The 25,743-nt window shown below is 43.3% G+C and overlaps 1 protein-coding gene across 1 annotated transcript in view; it reads left to right on the top strand.

The window, feature by feature from the left end:
• Positions 1-25,743, top strand: part of ADAMTS17 (ADAM metallopeptidase with thrombospondin type 1 motif 17) — a 164,207-nt gene that overhangs the window by 122,102 nt on the left and 16,362 nt on the right. The window contains exons 18-21 of the mRNA XM_064669150.1: positions 3,213-3,372; positions 5,228-5,363; positions 17,626-17,830; positions 21,845-21,997. Of these exons, the coding sequence (XP_064525220.1) occupies positions 3,213-3,372; positions 5,228-5,363; positions 17,626-17,830; positions 21,845-21,997 (654 nt within the window). The remainder of the gene's footprint in view (positions 1-3,212; positions 3,373-5,227; positions 5,364-17,625; positions 17,831-21,844; positions 21,998-25,743) is intronic.

Here is a 25,743-nt window from a genome sequence, read left to right as displayed (position 1 = left end):
GGGTGAGAAGAGCAGGACTGTAGTCCCAGAGCTGTCACTGTGGGTGATGGGGTGACCCATGGGCCAGGCCCTTAACACTGGTGTAACCTTAATGTTGTCATCTATAAGACAGCTATAATGATGATGCCTGTCTCTTATCTGTGTTCCTAGTTGAAAGTCTGCAAAAAGCTTTGCAGTTTCTGTAGCAAGGTTTGCTTAGAAACACGGAATATTTTAATGTGTTCATTGTTTCCTGTTACTTTTTTATCCACTTGCATTTTTCTCTGTGCTGTTTCTTTTCCCTGTTGCCACGTTTATTCACTGAAGGCCATCTGTAAGCACTGCTAAAAATCGTTTTCTCCCTTTCCTCACCTGATTTTTTTGGCTTGCTGGTGTTCGTTGTGCAACATTTCCTGACACAGTTTGAAAAGCTCCAAAGATGCTTTTCACACACACACAAAAAATAATAGTTATACACCACTTTGTCAGTACTTTCTGTGTGTCAAAATATGCTGCATAGGAACATGGGGTGTTTTGTCTTTGCTTTCTCAGATGAGTGAGTTTACCAGGTTCACAGACCAGTGTAAAGCTGGATTCCAAGAGCTGGAATGGTCAGGGGGCAGGTTTGGGCACACCAGCACTTTCCTGACTCGGCCACATGGTTCAAAGTCTGCCCACACAAAGGAGGTGTGTACAGGCACCTTCTTCATCACCAGAAACATCAGCTTCTGCTTGATTTTGGCCTTAACACAAGTCTTCCCTCCTGAAACCAGGACTCTGACAAAGTATCTTGTACAAGGTCTTCCTAACCCCCTGTGAGAAAAAGGAGTTGCACAGGTACCGTTTGTGAACATGCTGTGCAGGGTTCCTTTGGCAGCTCTTGGAACCTCCTGGGGCACGACTTGGTTGAGGTCTAGTGCAGTAAAATCTGGTTATCAGCATTTTGTGAACCTCAGCATCAGTATAGTGTTGGTTTCAAAGAAATACTCAGTTCCCCTTTGTTAAGGAGTAAGTAGCTAACATAAGAAACTAGTGATTATGAGGTTCTCCAGGAGAACCTTTCCAGGTACAGACTGGCACTTTCAGCAAACATAAGCAGAGGAAATGTTCCTTCTTCACCTTCCCTCACAGAAATGATTAAAAATGAGGAAAGTAAAAATTACCAGACCACTAAAAAACATGTGGCTTAAAATCCCTGCCAGTGGTAAACAAAGCACAGATGAAGCCTTTGCTTCAAATCAGATACTAATCTTTTCCTTGATACGGGGTAGTGGGTTTCATTCTTTCAACACAAGAAAGGCAGGATGGTTACCAGTTCCCCCTAAATAGAAAACTGTTGTTCAAACAGTGGTGGAATACACTGGGCTGAGAAGGAGCCAGAAGCTTCAGTCAGTGTGTTGTGACCTGCATTTGAAACCAATTATCCCCACGTACACACACCCCCCAATTATACATGGCTACGAAATTGCATGAAATTGGTTTCATATGGGCCTTTAGATTCACTAGTCTTGCACCCATATTGAGATAATAAGGATTTCTTTTTAGGAGCTGGTTTTTAATACTTGAGGCATTTCTCCAAGTGCATTGCTGTAAGTGGATTTCTTGGAGAAATTAATGTTTGTGTAACTAGGCCTGTGCTAGTCCTGCTCTCACAACAAACACTCCCAGAGCAGAAGGAATCTTGAGACAAGGCTGAAGGATCAATTCTGTAGAACAAGCTGTTTGTATCTCGTGCACTTCAGGAAAGCCAGAGCAGGACTGGAGCTCTCTGCCTCTGCCTGGTGTTTGAATTGTGTTTAAAAAACCAACGTTTATCTTTGAAATTGTAATGATGAGCACTAGTATTCAGTCCTGGTAGTAAGGCTCCCTCTGTAGCTGAAGCAAAAGCATATCTTTGTTCCCCACATCCTCTGGAAGAGGCTTTTTTCTGCCCAGGGTGCAGAGCAGCTCATGGGTGCTGAGTTTGTAGTGCACCCCCAGTGCTCATGCACAGGCTGCCACATCATCACATAGTGATTTATGTGGTTAAACAAGCACCTGGCAGCTTTAGTGAGATTATTGGTTAAGCAGGAATGATTTGTGCAAATCTGAAGGGGAAACAATTACTGTTGGGACAAAATAGCATTTGCAAATTTGTCTTTTTTAATTGGGCAGCTGCTTGCTTCACTTATGAGAGCCCTGCTTAAAATATCTTGTTGGGTAAGGCATTGCTTTCATTTCAGTGGGTGTCAAAAGCCAGCACAATTCACCTGTCTAATGCTGCTGCTGAAATTATGGGATAATAAGTGTGAGTAAGTCTAAAGCCACAGCATCAGCATTACAGTAGTACTTCTGTGGCATTTGTTAATAGTGTGGTAACTCAGATTCCATGGACCTCACACTCCATTGCATATTTTCTAGTCACTTCTGACTCAAGCCAGTGAAAGTGAGATCCAAACAAAGCCCAACATGTAAATCAAAACAGGACCAGAAATCTCATCTGACTGTGGTGAAAAAATAAGCATTTTTCTCTCTTCCTCTGTTAATAGTGAATTTTAGAGTAATAACACTGGAGACATCACATGTGACTCCATGGGAAATAGCCTGCTGCTGGAAGCAGGTTTCACCCTCCTCTGGCAATATGCAGGCTATGAAAATACGTGCTGCCAGCAGCTCTGTGATAGGGCTCTTCCTCGTCATCCTCAGGCCTCTGAGGCAATAAAATCCTGCTGCCACAGCTTGTCAGCAGCAATAGTCACACTCACTGTGAGTGCCACATTTCCCAGGAGATCTGTGACTTTTTTTGCATTAGCTATTTTTGCTCTGAGAAGGATCACCTTGACCTTTCAGATGTGTTAACTCTGTAGATGCTCATTAAAATAGTTGCTGTATGAAGAGTGTTGATTTAATGCTTTCTGTTGTCTTACTGCTTCTCTTTGGGTAGTCAGTGGCCTGTTGATTGCACATAAGGCTTAAAGCTCTGCCCTGAATTTCAGGTTTAGACATCTCCATGGCTGTTTTAAATATTCACAAATCATAAGCAGTTGTTGCTCCCGCAGTGCCCTGTTTTACCAATGCCACTGTAATTTCAGGTTTCTAGGTAAAGATTTGGTTGCCTTTCACAAGGTATATTTTATGTTTTATGTTTTAGAAACCTTGGCCTGAGCCAGCATTTCCAGCATTACTGTCTCCACAGTCTGTTGGCTTTCCCAGTACAGTGTGTTGTAACTGCCTTTCTTTTCCTGCCGAACCAGGTGCTGTTGTTTCATGACCAGAATTATGGGATTCATTATGAATACACCATTCCTGTAAACTATACTGCTGAAAACAGGAGTGAGCCAGAAAAGCAACAGGATTCCTTGTACATCTGGACACACAGTGGATGGGAAGGATGCAGTGTGCAGTGTGGAGGAGGTAGGGATCTTGGGAAGCTTGGTGGGACTCGCTGTATGGGGTTTGCAGACACCAGGCATCAGAGAGGGGGATGGAAACTGGCCATGGGAATGGATGTTGTCATAATGAACTCAAATGAGAGCTCGTTCTCACCAGCTCTCCCAGCTCTCATCCCATCCCCTACAGTTAATTTTCACCCGGGATTTTGGCAGGGACTTGCTGTGTCGGCTCCTCACCATAGGCTGGAGCTGCACCTGGATTTGTGCTCCTCAGGTGGCTCAAGGCGCTGCTGCAGCCCCGTATCTCAAACCCCCGTCACGTTCTTGGAGCAGAGTCTTCCCAGGTGTTCAGGCACGTTCACCAGGAGACACCTCCTTGCCCAGGGATGGAGCAGGGGCAGTGCTGCTCTGACAGTCCCAGGGTGGACGTGCTGGGAGTCCAGGAGCACACGGCAGAGCTCAGTTTTCACAGGATCCCTCCGATGTGCTGAGACAGATCTGCTGAAACCCTGAGGGGAGTTGATGCTGTGAAACCAGAGACTGGTTTGTCAGCCACTGGCCATTGAATTTTCAGTGCTGGAAGGAGTAGGTTGTTCCCTGAGGAAAACAGATCGTTTCCATGCATTCTGGCCAGTCTTTCTTCACCAGCAGTCCCAGTTATTTATGATATGATGTGACAGAAGGAAAGAGGGCTCATCTTCACATTTGCAGGCTCACTGCCCTCAGTGCACTGAAACCATGGATTTATTTTGTTCCGTAAATAGAACTCATTTTAAAATAGACACTTACTTTTACTCATGCATTAAAATAATAATTTCTGAGTCATTAAATCCTCACATGAATGAGTAGGAGATTTGTTTGTGGCTTTATTTTTTGTTGCAAGCTTGCTATGTATTTGAATAAAATCAGTGTCTGCCGACCATGGCTCCTGCCAGTGGTAGCTTGACAGTTGATCTTTTATTTTGGTTGCCAGATGCTGTTACTCCTTATCCAACCTGGGAAGGGCCTTTTCTCTTTTTCCCTTCCAAACAGACTTTTACAAAATTTTTATTTACAGAATTTGAGTTATTTTTTATTATCTGCTGCAGGTCATGAATGAATAAACTCCATTTGATGCAGGCTCAGGGTTAGAAAGAGGCTCTGAGGAACCAAAATAATTAGCAGTGAGGCAAAGTCACACTGTGGAGGGGTGGCATTTTCCTTGTCACCTGTGGTCATTGTCATGCTGCCCTGTGGCCCAGCTTTCCTGGGGTCACACAGGGGAAGGCAGAGCCCTGAGGGCCACACTGCAGTGTCCTGGGCAAAGACACTCCTGATGTGAGTTTATCTGAGAAATGCTGAGATGTATCCTACTAGCAGGGCTTTTAAAGCAGTATATCTGGAGGACCAAAAGATGAGATTTTCTTACTTTGGAGGTTTAATTTCAGCTCTTTGTGAAACAAAACCGAGCCCAGTTAATCTCTCTTGAACTTCCATCACTCCTTTTCAACCTGACTGTTCCTGCCTGGAAGCAGCAAGAGGCAGCTGTCCTGTGGTTATCAGCACATCTGTCTGAGGTGATTACAGGGCACAGCTACCTGTGGGGGAGGAACAAGAAATGAAAGCAAATTGTTTTCAAGATGTTTTCCACGTTGAACACTAGAAAGAGAAAGCCCAACCTGCTGTCCCTGTGAAGGAGTCAATTGCAGAATTATTGGCTGAAGATTTGTAGCTTTTCTGGGGGGGTGGAAAAAGAGTACAACAGTAAGGCAGAAGTGGAGAATAAAATTGCTTGCAGGGCACAGTCTTGTAGAGGGAGCAGGGAGCTCCAAGCTGCTGAGTTTTGGTTAAGGAGTTGACAGGGTTTTGTTCAGAGTTCTTTTTTGTTTGACTTGTAGGTGAAAGGAAAACCATTGTGTCCTGCACCCGAATTATTAACAAGACCATGACACTGGTGAATGACAGTGACTGCCAGCGAGTGACACGCCCCGAGCCCCAGGTCAGGAAATGTAACACACACCCCTGCCAGTCACGGTAAGGAGCTAAAAACCACTGCAAACCAATATCCCTTCCCTTCAGAAATCACCCATTTCCAAAGCCTCCATCTGGTGAACACAGTGAAAATGTCTGAAAGCATTGGGACACATTGTTAGCCACAGTAAGCAGCTGTAATATTCATTTCCTTTTGTTGAGCAGGTCAGATTTTCATTACCTCAGACAAAGCCCATTTAATCTGTGGCCAGCAAGGCCAGATTCCATGCAAGCTGCCTCCATGCATTGTTTGGGGATGGTTTGCTTTTCCCCTTGGCTGCCTCCTGGGAGACAGAGCAACTTGCAGTGTAAAGTTAGACAAGAGTCCAGTGACTGCATATCTAACCTTTTCCTTTCCTGAATCAGCACAGAATAGGGTCTAATTGACTGTCAAACAGTGCTACCAAAAAAAAAAAAAAAAGAACTCAAGAAATTATGATGAAACACATTTTAGATGCCTTCCTCAGTAAGAGTGCTTTTCTCCTCAGTAGGAGTAATTAGAGATCTAATAGTAATAATTTTTAAAAGCAATAAAAAGCTCTCTTTCTGATTTGGCAAGCAGTTTTAGCTGAATTAATTTTGATCTGCATTGTGTAAAAAAAAAAGACTTTTCTGGCCAAAATGAGGAAACACAGGAAGGTACATTAATTTGTTCAGTTTGTTTGCTAACAAAAAAGTTCACTCTTGCTCTGCAGTAATCTTTAGCATTGTAGGCTACTATAGACTCTCCAATTTTCATAGCAGTTATAACATAAAATCAGTTTAGAATAAAGCTGAAAAATACCTTAAAAATCATATTCAAACAAACCTGCTGGCTGTTGCATCTTTTATATTCAGACAAGCCAGGGAAATGCTCCTACAAAGCTAATCCTCCTTGCAGAAACAATGGGGAAAATGACAAACAGCACACTTCCTTCTAATTAGACCTGCACTCTGATTAAAGTGCCCTGAAGCAGGGAACTCGTGTCAGGTCATCCATCAATAAGGCCAGGCTGGTTCAGGTTTCAGTTTCTGCCTGTTATTGCTGCTGTACAATATTGTGGCCACACAGCTTTCAGTACTGAAAGGTAAAATGAGATGCCCCCTGAGCTTCCAGGTGTGTAAGGAGAGCCAAACTCCCAGTGGCTTCCAGGAAACAACTGGCATTTCCATGAGGAAGTTTCCTAAATCCAGTGATGCTGGGATTTCTGTCGTGTCACTCTCAGACAGAAACAAAAAGCATCTGCTTTTGTTTGTACCCTGCCATGAAATACTCCTAGACCTTTTATGAAGTCACTGTGAGGAGGCTGGAGGAGGCCAAGCAGGTACCTGGAGGGCATCCAGGTGGTGGAGATGAAAGAAAAGCAACTTAAAAAGCTCTAGAAGACGTGGGCAGCTTCTGCCTCTATCAGGAGGGCAGCAAAGGGAGGTCCTGGCTGTCAGGTCTGCTATAGCCCCAAGACCCACAGGGCTATTTCTCAGGGGGATTCCATGACCCTGAATGAGCCCCTGGACGTCTCCTCTTTGTTGCACACTTCCACCATGGCATTGCTGCCTGTCCAGGTCAGGATGAATCACACAAAGCCTCCTGAGAAACGATTACTCTGTTCCTATAACCAGATTTGGAGAATCTCCTTTGGAGCTTCAGGTCCAGTCCTTATTCCAAGGTATCTCTTCTTCTGTGTGGGGTTACCAGGCAGTTTACAGCCACAATTTAGCAGAGTTCTCCCCAGGAACAATCAGCTCTGGCACAGTGTTCCTCTTGTTGGTCCTTTTTTCCAGAGCAGTGACAGCAGACACCAAATGCTCTCAGTACCCGGAAAGGCCACAGAATCCTTGCTGATGATCTGATAGACCACACTCCCTCCCTCCCTCCGTGTAGGCTACACTTTCACACTTAACATGCTTTTAACTGGGAACATTTTCAGAAGCACATTCTCTGTGCCTCTGTAGAATTTAAATTTCCACTTGCGTTTGCCCACCCAGACATTAGAAATGCATGCTTAGCATATTCTCTGACCAAGAACATCTTAAAGAAACCATTCTCTTTCACCATGTCAATGCTTTTTTTATGAGCCCTGAATTTGTTTTAGGGTTTCAAGTAAAATTATTGTAGCATCTTGTTACAATAAGGTCCTTTCCCGTTTCCACTCAGACCTAAGCCCTTCACCTGAGTTCAGAAGAAGGAACAATGCTCTCCTTTCTCTGGTAAACCTGCTCTGTTTTGTGCATTTTGAACTACATTTACACTTTCACTCAAAATTTAAGAGAATCACCTTACAGAGTGTTTATCTCTGGAGAGGGGTCTCATGGCCAGCACAGGGCTGGGTCGGGGGACGCTCAGTCTCTGTTTCACTTTTGGATGTGCTGTGTGACTTTAATTCACTATCCCACACTGTCCCTTTGTTTCCTCCCTCAATCCATGTATGACCCAGATTAAAAACTCTTTGGGTTGGGCTGAGATCATGTTGTTTAAATGGAGGAAGAGGCTGTTGCTGTTGAGATTGTAATAAAAATAAAAAAAGTAGTTACATTATATAAAGTGATCAGGAGAAAAAAAGGGTACGTTATTAATAACAGTGTCTTTCTTCCACCACAATCCCAAAGTGCTTTGTAAATTATATATCCCTTTGAACTTCAACCACCTCTTGAGAGAGCCAAATAATGTGGGCCAGGGACAGTAGTTTCATGAGGCCAAGGAGAAGATCAGAACTCTCCAAGTGCAACCCAGCATCTGAGAAAAACAAAGCAGGATTTAAAAATTGGTTGGATACGCTGACATGTTTTGAAATTAAACGTCACAGAAGAGAATTTTCTTAAGGGTTTTGTTGAAACTGGCAAAAATAAAAGAATCTTTCATTCTTTATTATTGTTACTCTTTCACCTTTTAAAAAAAAAGTACCTCTTTTTCTTCCTATTTTATTTTTTATGTTCCTTGACCCTCTTTTTCCATTAAATTCTTTACAGCTTCCTTTCCTGTCCCAACTGCACCCTATTAGCACCTCTTTATTCTAATCCTCTGCCTAGCTCTTTAGGTATTTTTTACAAAACCCTGCTGTAACCAGATGGAATCTGGATTCCTGCATGTGGTGTGTATGGGCTGCTTCCAGCACTCTGAGCACCAACCCAAATACGCGGCAAACCCAGCGCTGGGGCTGGCACCGGGCTCAGGAATCACAGATCACATCAGCTGTTATTACTGAAAACACAGGTCGGCCAGTGGCCACACAACTTCAGCGTGCATGGTTGGGGCTGGGAATGTGACACTGCTCCCCTCCAGTGCAGGAAAAGAACCAAAACCACATGAAATTTCCCAACTGTTGGACTTGCAGTGGAACGGCCTGTGAGCGAACGCTGGGGATTTTTGTGCTCTTCGCTGCAATGCATTTTCATGGAGGTTGAGTCCATCCAGGGACCTGCTGAATGAGTGGTGTTCCTACACCAGAAATCCCTGCCTGCATCTGCAGAAAACCACAGGAGACCTGAGCCCTTAGTTTCACTGTTTAGGACTTGAAAATACCTCCTGAGCCCAAGGGTTAGTTTTCTGCTTCCACCAGCAGCATGTTATAGACTCCCTTCCATAAACTGATTTTGCTCCACGGGCTCCTTCCCTCACTGGGAGGCTCCGCTGTGACCTTGCTGTTCTTGTGGGTCAGGATCTTTTATTTCCAGCCTTAATTAGTCATTGTCATTTTTCAGCCTTTTTTCTGTGCATCAGCTCTGCTTCTTTGCTTATACAGTGTTTTCCTTCCCTTGCTCTTTGCCTTGGGCTCAGTGCCATATGAGACAGCAAACCATTGTATCTTCTCCTTCCATCATTTTTCTGGGCTAAATCCATTACTTTAAGTTCTTACTGCTTTTTTTTCATGGCTGCATCATATTTGTGGCTTACAGTCATTGGAGATGTTTTCCTCCTCATTTTTTTCAGCATATGAACCCTCCTTTAACACAGAAATGCCTGTTATTAGTCCCTAAGCACACAGCCTTGCACTCTGTGCTATTAATTTCCGTCCTATCTTTGTTATTGCAGTACTCAAGGTTATTCAGACCTTCCTGGATGACATCCTAATCCTCTGAGGTATTGACAGTGCTTCTACACTTTGTATTGTCAGCATTTTCCCTAATTTTTCAGCATTTTTCTTCTCTCTGTGCCGGGGTCATTAATGAACAGACTGAATTGGATCAAATGCAGGACAGAGCTTTCAGGAAGTCCCCTAGTAACTAATCTAAATTCCTGTCATACCTGATACTCCTTTGCAGTACTACAGGTGAGTGAGAGCCCGGCTCTCACCTGCCATATGAATTGCACAATTATATCCATGTTTCCCAGCATATCACCAGTAAACATTTCCTATGCAGCAAAAGGACTTCTTCACCAAACAGATTAAATCTACCACATCTCCTTTGTCTGCAAACCCAGTTATTTTAGTCAAAGAAATGCAGCCAGTGAGTTTTGCCTGAAGGAAGCCCATCCTGCATCCTTTTAGCACCATGTCCTTGATTATTGTTGCCCTCCAAATCCTCTGTAGAAGCTGGCACGCTGCTGAGGTCAGGGCTGTGGTTACATGGATCACTTCCTTCTTTCTTTCTTCTATTCCACTTTCACTTTTCCGTCCATGGGCTGGAATCCAACTCCGTCCTCTCCAAGGGCTCACGCACCACAACGGTGCCCAGGGGGAAAAATGAAGCCAGTGGTAAGAGCCAGCCAAGGCCCCTCAAGCTGGCTCAGCACCTCAGCAGCCCATCCAAAAGGCTGGGGACTGCCAAAATAATGGTGCCTCGGTGTGGGGTGAGTGATAGTGCCCATTGCTTTGATTCCTGGTCTGATTTAAGCTCATGGAGTGTGTCCATATGACCCTGCTGACTGAGAGTCCTCCTCTCCCTTCAGACTCCACCATGTACCTGTGACAGTGCTGTTTAACAGCCCAAGAATACAGAAATCCCAATACAAAATACAGAAATCAGTCTGGCTCCCCCATTCTGGTCTGTTTGCACCACATTTTATGTGTGTTCTCATTGCAGGTAGATGGGGAGAAGAACAGTTTTGAATTTAGTTTGTGTGGTGAAAGCCTTGCAAATAGTAGAATTTGGGGGGAACAGTGTGATGGAAGACTTTTTTGGGAGTATCAGCAAATTGCTCACAGGGCTGTGTGGAAATTACACTAAACTTAAGGAACATTTTGGCTGTATGTGAACTGAAGGGACTGAGCTGGACATTTAATGGTTCCAAATGAGTCTGTTCTTTCATTAATGCTGTCAGGCTCTTTTGGGAGCTGTGCAAGTGTTTATCATCCATAAGGTTCAATGGCCACGAGATCAAAACCTTGTCTGTACCTTGTGCTGAGGAACATCTTTGGTGTGTGTTGGATTTGGTTTCATGAAAAAAAAAAAAAAGAAAAAGAAGGAACAGCCATGGGGAGAGTTTCAAATCATTTTAGCCTGGAAATCTGGCATAAATAGCAATGTTAGCACCCTCTGATCCAAGGAGGCACCACGTAGGAGCTCATTTTGAAGTAGTTCCCAAAGCTGGAGGTGGGATCTCTAGAATCAGTTGGAGCTTAATGAATTTGCCAGGACTGTGCTGGCTGGGGCGGCCGAGCCAGCCGGGAATGCTGCGCTCTGGTGGCTGCTCCTCGGGAACACCAGCCTGGCATGCAGGAGCAGAGGCCAAAATCCTGCAGAGCAAAAGGCCTGAGACACTGCTGGGCACCTTTGTGAGGGAGTAGCTGGTGTCTTGCTGTGACAGGTGATGGGGATCCCCATCCACGGGGAGGACACAAAGTCACCTGTTCCAGGTCAGCAGGTACCAGTCAGTGCTTAATTAGCCACTGAAAGACAAAAAGATGTTTTCAAGCAAACCCAGCAACTCAGCTCCATGGAGCAATTCTGGAAGAGAACTAAGAGAAGGCTGGGGAACAGAGAGTAGAATGAAGAGGGTTTATTGCCTACTGCTAAATGTGTTTACATCAAATAATCCAAGATGACTTGGTAGAGGATGAGTTAGTTTGGCATTAGTTTTCACATGGAGTCATGAGACAGGTTCCTTAGCTTTGGTGTGAACACCCAGGCTGCCTTATTTCACTGTTTTCCCCAGTACCAGTATTTGACTCAGCAACCTTATGGTTGACCATTGCCCTGTTTTAAAATGTTAAATGATCTGTGCTGCTTTGGTTTGAGGCTCTTCAGGCCAAGTGCAGTTCTAACCCACCAAAAAAAAAAAATATTAGCAGGATAATCTAGCAAAATGTTGAACGGTGAAATCCACTCCTGCTGCTGCCTGCTGTAATGCTCTTCACAGTTTGCATCCTGTGGTGGGAGCTGAGGAAAAGGCACTGTTTTCCTTGAAAAGGAGGGAATGGAGCTGGACACCAGTTACCACATCAAAGCTGCACCAGCCATGGATGAGGGAAGGGGTAACTCATTGAGAAGGGCTCTGGGAGTGCTGATGTTCTGTCCCTTAGTGTAGTGAGGCAGCTGCCAGGAAAAGGGACACCTACTCACACCAACCCCACTGAGTCCTCTAAAACTGAGTGATCTGCTCATTTTGGGAGGGGAGGAGGGAGAAAACAATGGCTCCCATTTAAAAGAAGGAACTTCCCAAGGTGCGTGTAAATTATAAAACATTGTCCCCGTGGCTGATCTTATTGGTGGGAAATTAAAAAACAAACCTGTCAAAATGATAACCACTAAAGAGAAAAAGAAACCTGTGTGAGTGAAAGTTGGCGAGTCTGTTAGCAGAATGACTACTGTACTGGAAAATTACTGAGCACTGTTTATAAAGGCAATCAGACAGGAATGTTAGTCTTGGAGTCCTACTTTCGACATCAGCAGCTGTATTATTCTACTAGATTCCTTGTACTTTTTTCCAAAAAAAAAAAAACAAACAAAACAAAAACACAAACCTTCTAGTGACTGGGTGTGGCACCAACCTGTTCCCAAAAAACAAGATTCACCTGATTATTTTGACCCCAGTACAGCAGAGAGGTGGTGGAGAGTTTGAGAAGTGTGTGGGGTCAGGTTGATCCAACAGCAGTGTGTGTGTTTTGTGGAAATCATGAGTCCTTTTGCAAGCAGAGTTTTCTTGCTTCTACATATTTGAGCATGAGCTGAGTTTGATAGATGTAAGCAAAGTGTATCTGACTGTCAGTTCCACATGACTGATTCTCAGGAACCTTTTCCAATTCTCCTTGCTAAAATTATCCCATGTGAAATCCTGGCCCTGACTCTGCCTGACATCAGTAGAGTCACAGTTTCACACAGGTGCCTCAGAAAACCAACTTTTCAATGCCTTTGGCATGATTTTGGCATGACAAACTGGTGCTAAAGACAACCAGTGCTAACTGGACATGGGGTTATCCTCACCTGTACATTAGTGCAACAATGTATGTTAAACCAAAAGTTATTCAATAAAATCTATTAGAAATAAAACCCTCAGATTACGAGGTTTTAGATTAGGTTCTGTCACAAGTATTTTTTCAGATAAGCTGTCTTGTTCTGTAGCAGATTTCATCTGATACTTTACTCTGTGGTAGAACGGGCTCTTAACTACAACTAGTTCAAAAAAAATGGCTTTAATAACAGAAAAAAAAGTGTTATTGCAAACATGTCTTTGGTCACATCTGAGCTATTACTGTGAAAGCAGGGAAACAATTTCACTGTAGCATTGGGAAGGGAACAAAAGTAACACAATCTCTGTAGATAGTGAGGAATGTGTGAATATGTCCTGGATGTTTAGTTAGTGGAAAAGAACCCATTTGCAGACACTGTTCTTCTGAAGGGCTCAAGGCAGAAATGTGGGCTGCAATATTTACTGTAGAATTTCAAATGATTTTGTGTTATAAGAGGCTGTAAATTGCTAAAAGGTGACCCCATGTCTATTTATTGAACTCCCTTGATCCATTTTATCTTCACAGCATTTTTTCCCCAAATCTTCAGCCACAAGCCCTCGTTTGCAGACATTCATCTCCCCTGGGTTTTTGTACATAGTGCTGTAGACAATTTTTTTTTTCCTAGAAAATGTGGGAGTTGTAGGCAAGTAGGTAGTGTAGATAATTCAAGGTTAATGACTAATCCTGACCATGGAAAGATCAAATGATGAACTGAACCTCCAAAAGATATTTCAAGTTTGCTCCAGGGGCCTGCCAGATGAGTGTTGCCAAAGCAGATTAGAAGAAGAACTCCCAATTCCTCAGAAGAGATACTGGGAGGTCAGAGGTTGAGGAAGACTCAGAAGATTTTGAACAGCCCTCTCAGATTGCATGTCCTGCCCATCCCAGCTTTTTGAGGCTTTTGAAAATCACACCCTTCTGGGCATTTTTTAGCTAGAAAGACAGCCACTGACTGGGTTAAAATCTGTGCTTGAAAGCTCATCACTGTCTCCCTGGATCTGACCACCAGCAGGCTCTTTTAGCTCTTGAGTCTTCTACAGAGGTAAGATTACAAAAAATAATACCACAGAGAAAGCCATCCCTGTGGCTGTGAGCAAGATGAGTGTGTTTGTCACGTAAATCAGGGCTTGTTGGCAAAATGAGGGGCTCTCCAGGGACTCCAGCTGGAGCTCTCCCATGGTCCCACAGAGGGCAGGTTATAACCTGAGAGGGAAAGACCAAACTGAGACAAGCTCTGGTGTTAAGCAATCCCTAAGATCAATTTACAGGCTTAAAGTGTAACTGGAAGCCAAGAGCTCTCTATGATACACACAGGGCTTAGTGTACAGCAGTTAATTGGCTTAGTTAATAATACAGAGCCAGCTTGGGGTTTGGAGTTAGAACACTGGAGTTATTTTTTACATTGTCATAAGAAGAATACTTACCCTTTTTTAAAAAAAAAACCCACCCTGTAAGTAAGTCTCATTGTTAAACACATCAGGGGTGTTCAAAAGGTGTAATGACAGAAAATCTGCCTGTGATGTAATTTAATAGGAACCATCACGTGATACTATTTGTGCATCACATTTTTCTTCCCCGTGTGTATATTACTTGCAGATAGTAATTCTGCTGATATCTTGCTGCACATTCCTTACTAAATATGAAACTGGCAGAAATTTTCATCTTTAATCACTTTATCCATAAATCCCTTGTTTTTCCACTTTAGTTGTGAATGATGTTGTGAAGACATAACTGCAGTGATTCTCTGTGTTACAGGCACCAAAAATATTTTCAGCTGCCTGTGAAGGAAACTTTGGGGGAGCTGTGGGGGGGTCAGGGCACTGCCAGGGCTGCACGTGGGACTCACCTTTACTTGTTTGCCAGATCATTTTTACAAGCCATTGAGCCAGGCAGAGATTCCACTGAGAGGATGGAGTTTTGTGGTCAAAGTGATCTTCCCCTTGGTGCCTTTGAAAATAACCTACTTAACTGATATTATTACTATGCAGACATTTCATGTCACTTGTCTCCTGGATATGAAACTAAACCCACCATTTCAAAAGAGCCTTTACTTTCTAAGTGTTTCAATTCCATGTTAGCAGCAGTTGTCACAGGCAGGGCAGAGTGGGCTGTGAGGTTTCAGAGATCCCTTCCAGCATTGCCCCTCCTTATTTGTGAGCACTGGGCTGGGATCAGGGATGGATGAAGTGGATGGGCAGCTGAAGCTGCCCACTCCAACCAAAAACTTGGAGACTGTGTTTTTAGCACAAACACATCTTTGTACTGATACCCTGGGTTTCAGCTCATGCTGTGCAATGATGATGATATTTAGGTTTTCTGTGCCAGTTTTCCAGTTACTCCCTGTTGTATTTGTACTGGAGTGGCACCAACTAGACACCACCAAACAGGGTAGAAAACAAGGTGATCTCTCCCATCCACAAGAGCAACAAAAAAATTAAAGAAGGAATTCTCCTTCCTGAAAGGAAAGCCATAACCTTGCTTCTTAAAGCATCTTGGGAATAGTTGGCATGCTGTGTGCTGCCCATCCTAAATGCAAGCTCACATACAGCCTCTGCCAAGAATGTATTTTTATCTTTCTTTGCTTCCAGTCCCTTTCCCTTTTTCTTTTGCCAGTGGCTGTAGATCACAGGGAGAGCACAGTGCTGAAGTGAGTATTAGTTGAGTGGAGCCTGGACAGAACCTGTTCCTGACTCTGTGACTCACATTCTGCTCGTAAAGCACAGTCACTCCATCCCCTCCCTGTCTTTGCTGAGAGGTTCCTTCACCCAGATGGACTTCTGACAGGGCAGAGCCCAGCTGATACCAAGGGGGCCTGGCTGTTAATTCTCATGAACACTGATTTCTGCACTTCAGGGCTATTTTTGTCAGACTTTCAGCCCAAGTATTCGATTTCCCAGCTGACATTTTCCTGTTCTGTAAGGGAGGTGCCAATTGCTGAGCCACAGAGATGCACCAAAACTGCAGTCTGGAGAAACAGGTTTGGTGTCTTGCCAGCTGTTTTAGCCAACAGGAATTCACAGATGTGTCAGTCAACTGCTTTAAAGCACAGAAACATTTGAGTGGGGCCCTGTTCCACAAAAGACAGGTGGCCTGGTCCTGCTCAAACCAAATGGCTTCTTGCCTTCCCTGTCAGCTCAGTCATCAGTGCTGTCACACCAGGTCATTTGTCATGGCATTTGCAAATTAATTCATGACACTTGCACCAGGTGAAGATGTTTCAAGTTGTGCTGAACTGATTTTTCCCCATTCAGGAATAGGAAGATGGGAAACAGTTGTTGGATTTGTTTCAGAGAAGTTACATGACAGCTTCAAAAGAAATGTGGTTAATAAGTTGTTGAGCACTTATGTTGTTCTGCCTGGGCTACAGGAGCCTTCAGCAGAATGAAATAGTATTTCTGAGCAGGCTTGTTTTTGAGAAGTCTTATTTGAAAAGTCTACTTTTCGTAACAGACAGCCCAGGACTGGGTGACAAGTAAAAGATTCATGATGTAAGGATACTAATCTAGATGACAGCCCTAAATAACAGGCTAGAAGGTCAATTGCCTGGTGAGAAAGGCATGATGGCCTTCCTCAGGGTTATTGCTCCAGTCCTTCCCTCCATCCAGGAATGCCTGTAATTACAGAGAACATGTTCCTCACTGACAGATTGCAGGAAGTGTGAAGATGGATGCTGCTTCTCCTTAGGAAAAAAGTGTCCTCCCTACATCCCTCCTAATCCAGATTCTTCTTAGACATTTTATTCAGCTCTAACCACAGTGGTGCTTTCAGCACTTGCTGGAGTCAGTGGGAGCTGGAAGATGGAGGGGTGAGGATGCCTCCTTTCCCTCATGGCATCAATATGTTCCCTACTTCGGAGGAACTCAAACACCTCACAGTGTTGGGCTGGGTTTTTGCTAAAGAGCCTTTAAAGACATAACAAAGCAAACAACAACAAAAAAAGGCCATGTATTTGTTCCCAGCACACTTTGATCAAAGGGGAAGGAAATGGAAACTGAGATGTGCTCACAAAGTGAATGAATCCCACAGCTCAGAGGAATGATGGTCATAGGGAAACACCCCCACCCCAATCCAGATTGAGTTGTAACACATCCTGGTGGGCTACAGCAGCTTGAAAACCACATTGTGGGATCCTTTCTCTAGGGGAAGTCTTGTCTTTTTAAATACTTCTTGAGCCTTGGCAGTTAAATGCAATTGAGAATCCACCTGGCCATAGTGAATGAACCTGGCCAGGATCGAAGCCCTTAGTGCCATGAACTTCAAACAGATGAGATTCCAATTAAACATCCTGGAAAGCCCAACTACATAAAGTGAAATCTCATCAGTGACCTTTGAGAGAGTGACTGAGAAATGAGGCAGGAGATGTCTTTGCATTCTAAAGGTCCAGGATGTAGAGGATTTCTATGCTTTGAGGTCATAAAATGTAGGGCTGGAGAAGCTGGTTCTGGTCTTGGATGTGGGAAAGCCCTGTAGGGCCAGGTGCCTGGCCATAGCACATCCCAGCTTGTTAGTAGGGTCTCTGCAGTGATGCTGTGCTTGCAGATGCAGCCCAGGTACCTCTCAAAGGCAGGAATATTTGTGGGGTAGAATGGTCTGCAGACAAGTCTGTCTTCATCTGAGGGAAAAACACAGCCACACTGTAGAGAGTGGGGTTAAAGGGAGTGATGCAGAGTTTCTGTTTCTGCCTGGCATGGAGTCAGGAGGGAATATTCACTTGTATCCTGACACTCTCCTGCTTTGCACACCCAAAGGTAATCAGTGATCTCAGTGTGATGATAACGCAGCACCATCAAAGAACCCACAAATCCAGGAATTGCTGCCCATTTCTCACTGGTTTTAAGAAAAGCATAATGTTTTATCACACCAGTTTGTTAACATTTTTTTCTCTGGCTCCTTCCCAGGTGGGTGACTGGCCACTGGAGTCCCTGCTCTGCCACCTGTGAGAAGGGTGTCCAGCACAGGGAGGTGACCTGTGTTTATCAGCTGCAGAACGGCACCTACGTCAACACGAGGGACCTTTACTGCCTGGGCAACAAACCAAGCCCGGTGCAGAGCTGTGAGGGAAGGGACTGCCTGTCCATCTGGGAAGCATCAGAGTGGTCAAAGGTAGGAACTTCACTCGAGAAAGGAGCCAGACTGCCCAGAGCTCTGCCTTAATCCAGCCGAGGGCTTAAAATTCTGCATGTTCTCGTGGTCAGCAAACTCCCAGCATTGGAGCACTGGGTAGGACTGTTATTTGTGGAGATGAGGTTTGATTTCCATACTGGATGAGTTATTAAGGCAGGGTTTAGATATGCTTTAGTAACTATATCTTTCCATCTGAAAACTCTGACCAGGAAGGAAAAACATTTCACTGACCTGAGGCCAGAAGTGTAGCAACCCACCAGGACTTCTGTCTCCATTTAAATGTGGTATGAAACAAATACCAGATTTATCAGGCATCTGCATGTTGCAGAGAATGTACAATCCTTGGGCCTTATCCAGCCTTCCTTTGTCTAATTCCAGGAACATGAAAAAGCTGGTTATACTTTGTATAAAAGGTGCATCTCTGAGTAGCTGCAGAGTTAATTTTTTTTCCCCCAGGTATTATAAATGCATTTCTGATGTAAATGGCCTAGGCAATTAGACTGTGTTTTGATTAGCAGCAAAGTGAGCTGGGAATGTGCCTGCAGTTCCTGACCAGGACTTGGCTAATCCAGGGCAATTTTGTCTGTACTTTGTGAGTAACATTCCTGATAGGATGTCCACATTAGTTTTGATATTGTATCTGTTGGGCTTCTCTGAATGATGAGATCCTTTCACTCCTGGTGCAGCACTTCCAGCTCTCCCAGGCTCATTCCAGCCTGGCTGTGTCCTGGCTCTGTCCAGCAACAGCCCCTTCCATGAGAAGGATTCCTTGTTACTCATCTCTGTTTGAAACAGTGAACTCCTGTTTAAAACATTGTCAAAGAGCTTTTGCAAAATATTATTGTTAGAAATGGGCTTAAAAGTCACAGGAGCTCAGGATACAAGGGATCCTGAGGAGAGCAGTGTCTCTTCACGAGCACAGTGGGATTCCATTGTGCACCTTCTGAACAGGAAATCTTGGCTTGGCAAGAGACATGATAGTTAAGTGAGAGCAGCGTTTCCTTTCAGTGAGGTGCTGGATCTGTTCACTTGTGCAAGATATTCGTGTTCTTCCTGAGTTCTTTCATTTGAAAAGATGTGGAGAAACACACTGAAATTTTAATAAGTTGTCTGGTAGGTCTTTTGTGTGTCATAGACGTTCCCCTCTTTATTTCTTATAGCTAAACCAGCTGAACTGTTTATAGCTGACACTGTTCTGATGGGGCAGTTCCTACCTGTTGTAGATGTGGAATTTTTACTTGAGTCTTTTGTTAACAATCCCAGGCACTTCTCTCTCCTTTTTATGGAATGGATGAAGTCAAGTTAGAGAAAAGTGGAAATCCAGAGTGGAAATCTTCCATGTTTGTGACCACGTAACTCGTGTGCAAATACACAACATTTTTAGATAATTTTTTCAATACTGGTTTACTTTTCCTTTGTCAGGGATATAATTGTCCACTTGTGCTTTTAAATTTGTTATTCTGGCACATTTCTGCTATTATGTAGCACAGTTGACTCCAGGACACATTTCATGCTCTGCCAGTGTGAACACTTCTCATACCTAGGACTTTTCTTCAGTGATAATCACTTTATTCCTTAGCATTTTAATCTGATGTTGTGGAATAAATATCACAACAGTGATATCATTTTATAAGTCAATTTTCTGATGTATGTTTTTGAACGTCTTGGTTGTATAACACAGTTGATATCTGGTCCCCAGTCAAAAATGTCTGTTTTCAAAGCAAATTCCAATGCAATCTTCATCATGGAAAAAATTAAGTTCCCCTTGTATTGCCAAACACTTGGGATTGTTTTGGACAAAGTACTGCTCAACCCATTTTTAATGACAAAAATAGAGGCTGTCAGGAAAAGGTGAATGTTTCTACTGTTACGGAGCTAGAGTAGAAAAAAATATGGATTTTCTTCAGATAAAGGAGCTGTGTTTTAGCAGCAAAATTGTGTTGCTCCTTTGAAAAAACTCATGGGTATTTAACTAAGTAATTTGTTAATAAAATAAGACATAGTGATCTCAGGTGGATGGACTGCACATTTGTGGAGTCTCTGTAAAATCTCTATATTAAAAAATTCGTCATGAAAACAGAGGACTTGAGGAAAGTAAAAACACTCTTAAAGGGGGTGATTTATAAGTGACCACCAAAGATCTGTTGGAAACCTTTCTTGCACATGCTGTTTTGTCTAGGGAAGTATATGCAGAATTAATCTGTGAATAGCTTAAAAGCTGTGGGAAGAACAAACAGTTGGTGTTTTTCCCAGACTTGCTTGTAAAACCCACCTAGAGATTTCTCCTACTGTGAAAAGCACTCCCACTTCAGCTTGATTTACTTGGAGTAAATTGGACCGTTTGGAAGATTTTATGTGTTGTGCTTTGTAGTTTGAGATGAACGAGTGCAGACCTGGGGACTGAGGAAAATGATAGATAATTTGGGAAAATCTGTACAACTCGGGGCAAATTCATGGCTTTAAGGTCCCATTTAGGGCTCTCTGGCAGGTCTTGTGCTCTGAGGAGCCCAGCAAAGCGGTTGCTGGAATCCTGCAAAGCCTGGAAGGATCCATCCATGCATCCAGCAGAACTGTACCTTGTGCTGGTCACAAAGACGTTCCATCCGTGAGGGGGTCACACAGTAGATGGAGTGGAAGGTTTCCCAGATTTCCAAGGAGTCACTCTGTAGTGCTCTGAAGTATTTAAAGGCATGTCTGTTTGCTTGCCAGCTCATAAACGCTTGTCATTCACGTCCTTAACAAGGGCAGCAGGTCAGAGCTGCCTGGATTGTGTTTTTAAGATGGTTAGACAGGCATGCTGAGATTTGTCCATTTGATGTAATTTATATCAAGCTGATGCTTGTTTCCAGCACAGACCCCCTGGATGGAGAAGCTTCTTGGAACACGTTCAAAAGACCTCACAGAGTATCTCATATCTTCGCTATTTATTCAGTGTCAGATCAACTGTCTTTTCCCTGCTGATCCCCTGAAGGGCAGAAACTTGACATGCCAGAGGAGGTTGGTTTTTATCTCAGCTGGTACATAGGTCATTTTTCCTGTCCCCAGTGGCTCTGCAAGAAAATGTCTCACTCTTCACCACTGCAGTGGCATGAGAGGGAAGAGCAGGCCGAGTGGGGACGTGGATTTAGGAGGCTGTGACAGCATCAGCAGATCTGGTGCTCTGTTACCAAACTGGTTATTGAGAACAGAAATCTGGTTTCCATTCGTGCCAGTGTCATTTTCCCACCTAGTACAGTCAAGGAAATCAAGACAAATTCTCCATTAAAACAGATTTTCCAGCCAGCCTTTGGCAAAGATAACAACTGGTTGACCAGATATCCCTGCTCTTTAGAAGCTACTTCCATAGAGCCCAGGCACAAAATCGTTTGTGGGTAATTTGTGTTCACTCCCGTGAATGTTGGTTTGTTAAAATCCTTCAGAATTTACATAGTGATGAGCATGTGACAAACCAACAAGTGAAGGTGATGGATGGATGAAGGTGTTTCACGTGACAACTGTGATTTTGCCATGATATGTCCAAGCTGTACTACAGAAACATAACAGTGGTCTCAGGCTACTGTGATTTAAAATTGCATTTATCACCACCATTTATCACCCTTGATGCATCCCATGATACATCAAGGGATGTGGCAGTTCTGTGCTGTAAATCTCAGTGTGTACTTTCTCAGTATGGATGATGAGCTCTTAAACACCAGATTTAGTAGGTTTTTTCATCTGTAACACCAATTCCAGCAAAGAGCCAGCTGATATTTTTCAAAGAAGGTTTTTTTTCAGAATTGCCTCTTTTCATAAGTAAAATATTTCACTAGCAGGTACAATGCTTTCCAAATTACTCATTTATGAGTGGCTGAGATTATTGTAATAAAATCTTGCAGATTATCAGTTTTCCTCAGTGTTCACAAACCCAGCTTTTCCTTTGAGCTGTGTTAGCAAGGTAAAAATTGTCATTTCTAAGCACCCTGTACCAAAACACAAATCCCTGCTGTTTTGCAGTGCTCAGCAGACTGTGGGAAGGGGATCCAGAAAAGAACAGTGACCTGCACAAACTCTCAAGGCAAATGTGATGCAGCCACCAGGCCAAGAGATGAGGAGGAGTGTGAGGATCACACAGGCTGCTACGAGTGGAAAACGGGTGATTGGTCCAAGGTAACAACAGATTTAACAACAAACACTACCTGTGGTTTTTTTCTAAGTGCAAAGATGTTCACAGAGCTGTCTGTATTAATTTAAAGTTTAAATTTTAATTTGGAGAGGAAGGGTTTAACTGGTTTTGGAAGTATTGCTAGGCTTTAAACCCACCCATTATGCCATTTGTAAACCAAACATTGCAATAGAGGCTCATGAACATGACCATCAAGTTTTAGAGAAATCATTTTAGAGAAAAGTATTCCAAGCAGGATAAAACTGAATATTAATTGGTTTCTGCAGTGACATCAGTGGAATTAATTCCTGAATGCAGTGGATTAAACCAGAGCAGAGTCTGCTCTGTATTTGCATTCTGATCTTAAAGTAATGCTTGGTTTTGCTTGGGAAGGAGGCCTGGCAGTGTCAGAAACTCAGCCTTTGCCAGTGTTGTTCCTAAAGCATCCTTTACATTGCTGACTCTGTGTTTGCATAGAGAACTGTAATTTCCCAGGAATATTATATTCCAGTTTGGTTTTCATCGTATCTTTCTAACTGTCCTGTTCTTTAAAACAAAAAGCCTACTTTGTGTTCTGGAATGTACAGAATGTGCAGAAACCACTGGGATACAGTAGTTGCACTTTGCTTTCCAAAAACCCAAACTCCAGCAGGCAAAATCCAAGGAAGCAGAGGCCCAGGATGGGCAAATTGGCTTATCAGTGACTGCATTTTTTTGTAGGAATTGCAATTATTTATGTATCTCTCCTGTCATAGATACATGGATTTAATGGTGTCAGTGCTGGAGAATGCAGGAGGAACCTGCCACATACAAAGTGTCTGTATTTATGCTGAGCCAGGAATTTGTATCACAAGATGTTTAGAGTATTGAACATTATTTTATTCATAACCTGGCACTCAGAGTCCGTGCAAGCTGGCCAAAACAAACAGTCTCTACGTGTTAACAGGTGAAATAACATTATTTATTTAGTTATTTATTTGTGGAGTTTTAAAAAGTTTTGGCATGCCAAATTACCCCAGATTCTCTTTGTAGGGAGGAATATGAAATAACTGTGTATTCACTGATGACATGGATTCAAAGTTCAGCATTGTGTGAATAGTTCCAATCTGATAAAGACCCTGGCTCACTGCTGGGAAGGCTGCAGTTGTACATTGCTCACAGTAAATAGTGTTGTTGATAGATTTAATGTCTGCATGTGAGGAGGGCAGATTCAGTGCAAAATCACTTGGTATTTGTGATTCTTAACTCAGGGTCAGGATCTTCCCTGTGCACGAGGGCACAGAAAACTTATGTGCTGCATATGTGTCCTCCTCCTGTCTGCAGAGAGCTTGTGCCAGTGCTCTGCTTCCCAGGAATTTCACCCTGTGTGAGTCCAGCAGGATGTTCTTGGACTTGGATTTGGTTTATAATGAGCATTTAAAATTCTAGACATATTGGTTAATTCTGACTGGACACTTAGGTCACACAATTAGATTCTTATTCTCTGAGTAGAAGGGTAAAAAAAGGCACCACTGGATTGCTAGACAAGGGTATGGGAAGGGACAGTTCTTAGAAGAGAAGTTATTGTTCCAGAAACACAGATAGCTGAAATGTTTGGTGTGGAATTCAATTTTTCACAAATCCTGAAAGGAGGATTTTCATCATGAGGATCCAGAAGCTTTAATGCAGGGCTTGGACTTAGGGGGACTTTACAGCTATCAGCAACTCCAGCTTAAAACAGCTCCTCCTTTAAGGAGAAACATGAAGTCTGTAGCAGTTAGATTATAGTGAACTCTTTAAAATTCATCCTTCCAGGGCAAAATTCCACTGTAAAACATTTGTTCCCAGTCCTGTAAAAATCACTGTGAGGAAGCTTTGTGCTGACTGAGATGGAAACTTTTTCCATTAATACAAATTGATCTCAGAACAAGCAACAACTTTGTGCAATTAATTTCCTTGTGCATTTGTTATTTATTGTTAAGAATCATCAGGGAAGCAAGATTTAGCTAACAGTGGTAATTATCACAGATTAAAATAATGGGCTTTGATGCTTTGTGTGCAAACAGCTTGCCTGGTGATTTGGCCTCTGATCCTTAATTTCCCAAACCAAGATCCTTTGAAGATGCCGGGAAGTCATGTAAGAAAGAGGCAAAACCTCATTTAAAAACTCAAGTCCAGATACAACTTGTAAACAGAACAGGCTGTTTGGGTGGGAGTGACAGAGTGTTATTTTTATATTGGTAGTGGTTGTTTTGTAGAACACATGGACTCTGTGTGTGAGAGGACAGCTCCCAGCCCTGTATAAATAACTCACTTCTGACAGCAGTGGATATGGTTATCCTGTATAAGGTCCTGGATCCTGTTGCATTCAGCAGAGGGGCAGCAGTAAAACCTCCAAACTTGTGCCAGATGAGTTGTTTTATTTTCTCAGACCCTGTGTAGAGGAGGTGAGGGCAGGAGGCAGGGCCGTGCAGGTCTGAAACCTGCACCCACCAGCCCAAACCTCGTCCACTGGCCTTAGCAATGGCTCTGCAGCCACTGCCCATGCTCTAAGGGAGAGGAATTTTATTCTATTTTCTACCAGGTTTATTTGCAGATGGTCCTTACTGTGTACTGTAGCTGTGGAAAGCTTTTGGAGCTCACTGAGCAGGTTCAGGAAGCAGTCCTGGCTGTCATGTTTGTATATTCCCAATGTATTTGCAGCATATTTCAGGTGTTGCACAAGGAACTGATAAATCTCCTTTGCTTTGCAAACACGTAAGGCCAGGTCTGTAAACTTAATTTAAATGTCTTTGTTAGCCCAGTGCTTGAGATTAACAGGCTGTACTGTAATTCTGAAGACAGAGTTGTTCTGTTACTGAGAACCTCCACATCTTCTCTGCATTGCAGACACTTCTCTTTTAAACCTCTTGTCTTAAAGGGATATAATTATTATTTTTAATATTTAACTCAGCATTGGTATTATAAGTTTCATAAATAAACTGTTTCTGACCCCCAGTCTATGAACGAAATAGAAAGACCCACTGAAGGTGTTAACCTGAAATGATTCTTTTATTGTTGCCCGGATTCTTTAGAATTGCAATTCATTATATCATCCTTTTTTTATATATGATGCAATATGGAAAAGGGAGTCCAAGCCATCTCCCATTCAGTCCTTTCTTCCAAGAGGAAATTCCACATCCAGTTTGCATTCAGCTAAAGAAACAAACATCTCTGTACACTCGTTCTACTTTGAAATAGTTCCTCCTTGTTTGAAATCTGAGCTGTTAAATGTTCTAGTGCTGGAAGCATTTTTGCATTTCTGTTGTAGTTGTGCTGGTTGAAAGAACAAACACAGGTTGCTCAGTTTCCCAACACTTGCCTCAGCCTCCCAGACTGCTGAAAATGTGCCTCTTGATGCTTTAGCAAGACAGTAGTTCATTCTTTCATGATGAATTATATTTTTGCTGACAAACTTTATGTCGAGGATTACATTCCTGGGAGGAATGCAGGCAGCCTGTGAACAGAGTGTGTCTTTATGTGTGTGTGGCTCTCTGGGAAGCAGAACAGGACTCGCAGCCCGGGGCTGCACCACTCCCCTTCTCCAGGCTGAGCTGGCAGGAGCAGTTGCAGGAGTCAGACTTGGCACTGGAGTCATGGAGAACGTGTCCCACGTGATGTGGGATGCGCTGCTGGCCTGCTGGGGGGAGATGGAGTTTTGCCTACCTGTGGTGGTGACAGATCTGTGGTGCTTGAAGGTGAGCAGCACCAGGAGCTGCTTTTTGGCTGCCCA

The sequence above is a fragment of the Pseudopipra pipra genome, chromosome 12 (genome assembly GCF_036250125.1).
Source record: "Pseudopipra pipra isolate bDixPip1 chromosome 12, bDixPip1.hap1, whole genome shotgun sequence".
NCBI classification, from domain to species: domain Eukaryota; kingdom Metazoa; phylum Chordata; class Aves; order Passeriformes; family Pipridae; genus Pseudopipra; species Pseudopipra pipra.
This window is presented reverse-complemented; position numbering and strand designations above follow the sequence as displayed.